The sequence below is a fragment of the Coturnix japonica genome, chromosome 2, assembly GCF_054131305.1.
Source record: "Coturnix japonica strain WE chromosome 2, WE-NBRP24, whole genome shotgun sequence".
In the NCBI taxonomy this organism is placed as follows: domain Eukaryota; kingdom Metazoa; phylum Chordata; class Aves; order Galliformes; family Phasianidae; genus Coturnix; species Coturnix japonica.
In genome coordinates, this window is record NC_140664.1 from 115,750,596 (window position 1) to 115,757,899 (window position 7,304).

A 7,304-nucleotide genomic window follows, 5' to 3' on the forward strand; every position below is an offset into this window, starting at 1 on the left:
TGAAATAAAAGACACGTTTGCTTAAATATATTTGTTCTCTGCCATTTTATTCGTATTTAATTTCAGAGTTCTACTTTGGTACGCGTTCACACAAACCACTGGCAATCATCTCAAGTTACTCTGCTTACTCAGCCAATCTATGGGCCATTTCACTATAAACATCCCTGCCACATTGTATCATGTGTACGTTCAATGTTAAAAGGTCTCCATCAACGCTGTGTACGCAGCCGGTTTTCACCACAGCGGCTGCAGCAGAACCACGAACACGGCCGATTTATGGCATATTTCTCGTTTTCCTTCGAGGTGCAAAAACCCCGTTCTGTTCAATCTTAATTCTTAACTGGTGAGACACAAGCAAAACCGCGCAGCCTCCACAAACACCCTCTCCAGGCGGCCGCTTCCCCAGACGCCGCGGGAGGGTCAGCACGGCCAGGCGCAGGGCAGCCCCCAAGGGCCCGCAGCGGCGCCTCCCGCCATCCCTCAAGGCCGCGGCGCAGGCGCCGCTCACACCTCTCCCTGCAGCAGGGCGGAGCGGTGTTGGCGCCTGCTCGGCTCCCCTCAGCCGGTGGCTCCGCGGGGTGCCCCGGGAGGTGCCTGCTCGCCCGGTAAGCGCTGCCTGCTTGCCTGCCGGCCGGGGGCTGTATGAAAGCAGAGCACGAGGGGCGACGTTAGCGCGGGTGCTGCGGCGGGGTGCCGGCCGGGTTGGGCTTAGCGACAGGCGAACAGGCAACCGCCGGAGCTGCTACATCCGGGAAGCGGGCACCTGCCGCGCTGGGGGCCTCCCGTGACATTGGGCTTCGGCAGCAGAAGGGGCAGGACGGGCTCAAAAGCCGGGTAGCGAGGAGGGCCTTCGCCAGCTGCAGCTATGTTTCGTGTTATCGTCAGCCACGCCAAGAAGCACCCCAGTGTGAGTACCCGCGGTCGCTGAGGCGGCTCGGCGCCGCCCAGGCCGCTGCCCTCCGCGCCCTCTCCTTGCTGTGCCTCGGCCTCGGGGTGGGCACCTCCCGCTGACCGCCTTTTCCTGCTGTGTGTGGGCCTGTACCAGCGCGACGCGAGATACCTCTATCTTTCTTGGTTACATCTTTTCTCCCTAACAAATGTTTCTGAGAAACGTATTGCTAGAATGTGTTCAATGGAAACAGTTTTTCCATGTTAGTTTCTACCCAGAATGCAGAGCCCTATTGCAGGCTTTTAGAGAGCCATTTGTTACAACTCAGAACATGGGAATTGGCTGTTTGGTTTGTCAGTACTGTCATCAGAAATTCTCATCGTAATACCGTTTTGTTACATCTCATTGAAGTCTTTCTTGTTCTAGTTGATTCCTCTGTTTGTGATCATTGGATCAGGAGGCGTTGGCGCAGCTCTGTACGTCATGCGTTTGGCAGTGTTCAACCCTGATGTCAGGTATGTAAACAGTTACTTACGGTGCTCAGTCATCTTGCTGTTTATGTGAATGTAAACTTCAGCACGCTGGTCTTTGTTTCTGGAGGCCTTAGTAAATCTAGCTCCATATTACAGGCATGGGTTGCGAGATTATTTCCTTGCTTTGGAGGTTTGCTTGCAACTTCACCTTACAATATTTAGAGGTTACTGACAAAGAACTGCAGCTTCTTCTACAGAAACTTTATTTAGATAGATGACTGTGCATGGTTAATAACCATAGTATACAGATACATTTTATTGTTTTTGGAGATAATGTGAATTTTCTGAGTATGTTCTCATGTTCTGTATTTCTCTCAATAGCTGGGACAAGAAAAATAATCCAGAACCTTGGAATAAACTGGCTCCCAATGACCAGTACAAGGTAAAATGAAAACCACAGACTTGTAGGAAACATAGTACCAAAAATATAGCTTACTCCTTTAAGACATTTAAGTTTATTAGAAAGCAGCTACATGAGTGGTATGTTTCTTCTGCTGTGCAATTCACGGTTTGTCTTTTGAAGTCATAACAGATAGAGTTGTTTGAGCTTCATAACCTTGTCTTTGGTTGATAGTGTTGATAGTTGGTTGATAGTGGAGCAAACTAAGTCTTTGCACAGAAGCAGTCAGATGTCTGCTTCAGTGTAAGAAAGGGAAATTTCATACCTGTGGGAGAATAAACTAGTGGCATAATGCTCAGAGAAAAACATGACAGGAAGGAGGACAAAATCTCCTCCCAAAAGTTCTGAACTAAACCTTTTAGAGTTCTAAACTGTTGGCCTTTTATCATGGAAAGCAAAGTAGGATAATGTCAGTTTATAATATAAACTATAATTTTAAGATTAACTGCTAATAATAACTAATAATTTGAATGTAAACTAATTGGCATTTGTACAGTTTGAAAATAATTGTTTGAAAACTGTTAGTAATGGACACAATAAAATGCTTCTTTAAGTGATATTCAATCTATTTCAGGGAACTAATGAGGAAACACATTTGTAAAGCTTTTTATACTACACAGAAGTGGTACTCTTACTACATATTAAGGTCTTCTGTTAAAGACAGTTCTAAAATTATCCTCAGACTACTAAGAAAACAAACATACTGTGTTTTCTGTTAGTGTATGCTCAGCACTATATCTTAGTATGCCAGTCATTCAGATAAGTGAAAAAACACTCCAGAATAAAATAGGTTGTGGTTCCCTTTATTTTTATTATCGTTTCTGGAATGTTGCTTTTTCCTTTATATCTAAAAGGCAAATTCAATGCAGTGCACAGCATGAATTCCTTTAAGAAGTGCATGCCTTATGTAGCATTCCCATCTGCCTTAGCATACAAATGCAACCACAGAATTTACCATATTTGGGTTTGTGTATCATTGTGGATTTCTTTTTCCCAAGGCTGTACTGTGGGAAATGGGAAGGCAAAAGTTCAGTAAAAAGCACTGGTGAAACAGTGAGCTTTAGCTTTTGATGAAATTAGGTTTTTTTGTTTGTTTGTTTTTTAAACTTAAATTCTCTTTGGAAAGACCGAGAAAGTCAATATTAAAAAGGAAAGAGCTGAGAACTTAGTTATTACTGTGTAAGTTGCAGAGAAAGATTGTAATTTAAATGTTTTAAAAGAATCTTAATTTCTTTTTCAGTTCTGGGCTTTTTTTTTTTGTTTTCTTTACAGTCACATACTTGATGTTAGTTCAGAGATATGATTTAGCAGAGGGTTGTTAGAGTTAGGGTACGCTATGGTTAGGCTGTGGTTGGACATGATGGTCTTCAGGTCTTTTCCAACCTGGGTAATTCTATGATTCAGGCATGGAGTCCAAAATACAGTTAGTATGTAAATTCACTGTCTTCAGTAACTGTCTGGACTATTTTAAAAGGTTTGTAACAGGATCCAACTTTATTAATATAAAATGGGTCTTTATACCTGCTTTTACCTTCTTTCTTCTTTGCAATTTCTTTCGGATCTAGTTTACATTTAACTGAAGTACTTAAGTTTACTTAAACCAAACTAGGTTTTAGCATCACTGCTCTAAATATTCCCTTGTGATGCTGCTTTTTCACATTTACAATCCTTTATGCTACTTGGCAAGCTCAATGTTGCCTTCAGCAAATAGTAACACCGAAATCTGGGGAAAACAAGATAAACCCAGCAGTGCTGTCTGAACTTACTGTGCATGGACTTCTAATCTGGATATTAAATAAGACATTCTGTGGGGTTTTTCTTTGGTTGTTCTGACAAGCTCAGGTGATACATGTTTTTAATAAATGCCATGGAATATATCATATCATCAAGTTTCTCATTCTTGTCAATATTATTATTTTTTATCTCTCTTGCCTAGTTCTACTCAGTTAATGTAGACTACAGTAAGCTCAAAAAGGACCGTCCTGACTTCTAAAGAACATGCACATCATCACGAGCCGCACAGAAAGGTCTTCCGGAAGCTGTCCGCACAATTACCATGCTTAATCATCCAGGAAATACTCAAACATGCCTCACGCTGCACTTGGTCATGTGTTTGAAAGTGTTTTGATGGGGTTTAATAAATGTCTGAAACTTGAAGTGTCTTCAGTTTGCTTTAATTTCTCTAAATAAGAACATCCTGACATTAACAAACACCGATTCATATTTGCTTTACAGGAATTGAAAGTTGTCTTGATGGGCATAATACTCACTGTTGACTTAAAGTCAGAACTTGAGAACAAATGATTAAATGTGCGTGCATATATATTTTTAATTGCACTTAAATTTTTCTAGTTGCTGCTTTATATAGTGGACAAGTCATTGCCCAACAGGAAAGCAACAGATGTTTCCATATGTTCTGAAAATAAAAAAAAAAAGTTCTGTGGAACTGTGTTTTTGTTCTTTGTTTTTTAACTCATAGTTGGTTAATAAGAAGCCAATCTTAAATACCTAAAGAAGTAAAATTCTAGGAACATAATTAAAATTTCCAATGGATCCTACTTTTAAAGGTCATAAAGCATACAATCAGCAGAAAAAGGCACAGGGTTCAAGAAATAATTACAGCTTTTGTATTAAACAAAAAGAAGTTTCAGAAGTATTGTGTCCTTGTTTTGGTATTCAGCCGAACTTCATTACGGAGAGGCAGGAAGCAAATATATTTGCATGTCTGTAATTTATGCTCGGTTCTTTTCTGTAGAAAGTTGGTACTTCCCTGGTTCAGGGTTGTGAACTTAATACAGCTGTCCTTATTTTGTTGTGTATCTAGTTCTTTAACTAGATGGACTGCTGACAGTGGAGTTAGCCAGATAACCTTAGCTGTCAGTGTAAATATATAATAAGGGCAGACTCGACCTGGGCAGCAAGAACATTCACTGGAGAAGAAAAATTATTTAAGCAATTGCAAAACACCAAATATCTGAAAAAAATCCACATTTTATGCAGAAAATCTTGCAAGTTGGTTGGATGTGGTTTGTTTGGCAGTGCTTTAAAAAATTTTCCTTTTTGTTGATGTACCTTTTTGTTGGATTCAGTTGTGTTTTTTCATTTGCGGCCTTGTTTGCCCTTGACATGTATTAAAATTAAGAGAGATATTTAAGCTCTTTATAGCTTTAAACATGAATTGACTAGAAAACAAAAAGGCCATTAATTCAGTGCTCTTTCCTGTTTCTAAATGGCAGAATACTTGCTGCTGAAACTGAAAACATTATTCTGAAGGCCAGTAAAGGGGCATTTGCTCCTTTCTGGAGCATTTGGGGGCACGCTTCTGTCATACTTCAAATAGTATCAGGCAGTAGATTCCATTGACTGCCAAAATTAAAGCTAATAAACGTAAGATTTTTTTTCCCCTGCTCTAATGCTTCAACTACTTATTAATTGATAAGTATTAAGCAATTTTCAGAAAGAAAATAAAATGAACAATTGTGTGTACTTTGTGTGACTCAACCAGCTCAACCACTAATCCGTTATTGTCATACAAGCGTTCTGTGCTGTTTTTTAGCTGTATGGGGCTAAGTTTTGCAGATGTTTTAGAGCTGAACTCTCAGGCTTACATAAACTTGAGGCCATGCTACCAATTGTGAGTCTGTGTTCAATTTATTTTGTTGTTGTTGACAAAATAAGCACTTGCTTAAGTCTTCAGCTTTGGAACAAAGAAGCATTACAATCCCCAAACTGGATTTTCTTAGAGTGTGAAATCTTTGTTAAAGTTCCACATTATTTAATATTAATATTCATAAATGGATCAGTATTTCAATTCTATTAAATTACTATTCCACGTTTTATTTTAAATCATACAAACCTACTTTGTCATTCCCTTTTATTCTCATTTCGTGTGTATTGATTTTATTGTCAAATTTCATTCGTTCAAAGGCTTAAATGTGTGCATTCCTCTACCCACTGTGAGTTTCCCATGGGCACAGGTGAAATGCTTATTCCATATAAAGCCAGAGCACACACTTTCCCTTGGTTTGTTGCTGCTTGCTGGAGGCCTATCAGTAGCCAGTGCATTTCTTTGCATTTTGTTGGGAGAGAGCCATTTTTCACAGCTTGACGATACTCTTCATTACAATTTTGAACTATCCCCTTTAAATCTCTTTCCTCTTTGTAAAGGCAGAGATGGTATTCCCTGAAGACAGCACAAAGAAGCTGCAGTTTAGATTTCTGTACTCTATTATCTTTTAGGTTTCTAACTACTAGTGTTCATCTTTAGCTACTCACTTTTATGAGATGATCATTAGTAGGAAAACTGAGGTCTTTCACTAATGTCAAGGTATGTGATTTCACTTGGGCAGATAGATATCACGTTATATGAAAAAGACTGATATTCTGCTGTCAGACATTGCAGCTAAGATTGATACAGCTGCTGTTCTTCTCTTCGAGGTGAAGTTTTTTCAGAGTGATCACTGTAAACCCAGCCTGTGTGTCTTCTTGATGAGCCGCACACAGGAGTTTTGTCTACTAGTGTTAGAATCCAGCTGTCAGATTTCCGTGAATGCAGTAATTCTGCACTTCCTCATCAATGGTCCTGGTAAGAAACAAGATGATTAAATCTGAAATTATTTCTGCCCATCTAGGATAGAAAGAATGACCCATTTCCATATTTTTTGCAAGTGAGTGTGTATTCCATACAGCGTAATTTATTTCCTTTTATAGCATGTTTAGTATAGTCAGTAAATACAATTTATGTTGTTGTTCTTAGTGAGCTTAAGTTAACGAGTGGCTGTAAGAAATTAGAATAGTGTATGTGATATTAAAAGAATAATTTAAATTTTGCATAGGATTTCTACCCAAATGTCATGTGAGAAAACGTATTTCAGATCTGCTTTACCTTTAAAGGTAGTTTGGCGCATGGCTATTGAATGACCTTTAAAACTCAGCGAAGGTATGTTTGATTTTGACTGGACTGTAATACTGTGTGAGAAAGAAAGGCTGAAAACTTTTAAGAAGGTGTTTTGAAAGAAAAAGTTATTGGGAAAAAAAAAAATAAAAAAATCAGAGATATTTGAAAGTGCACACAGTTATTGTTTCTACTCACTGGTGGTAAGACCAGCCTTACCATGGCTGCAGCTGTATGAATTTGGAAGTCCTTCCTGCGGGACTAAGAAAAATGAAGTACAGAAGATATATGAGAACTCTAAAAATAAGACAAAACAAAGAAAAAAAGACAAGAACCACAAAGGTGTTCACTGTTATCTTTGCCACAGGTAATGGATTTTTTTTTTTTTTTTTACTGAGATAATTTCATAGAAAAGGTTACTCTTCCATTTCTTGAAATCCAGGAGCTGGTTGATTTCATGCTTTTACTTAGAAGTGGTCTTGGGACTGTGGTTTAGTCATACGAAGTTCCTGTGAAGTCTGAACAGTTTAATCACCTCGTCTGATCTCTAAGCTTCTTACGAGTTTGTTTCTCTGGATACAACTATTG

General features: G+C 39.1%; 1 protein-coding gene across 1 annotated transcript; it reads left to right on the plus strand.

Moving 5' to 3' along the window:
• The first annotated feature begins 773 nt into the window (after positions 1-773).
• Positions 774-3,979, plus strand: COXFA4 (cytochrome c oxidase associated subunit FA4). The gene is made up of 4 exons (XM_015853651.2): positions 774-907; positions 1,316-1,404; positions 1,744-1,804; positions 3,759-3,979. Exons 1-4 carry the CDS (start codon positions 866-868, stop codon positions 3,813-3,815), a joined length of 249 nt encoding a protein of 82 aa, XP_015709137.1. The 5' UTR covers positions 774-865; the 3' UTR covers positions 3,816-3,979.
• Positions 3,980-7,304: the final 3,325 nt, after the last annotated feature.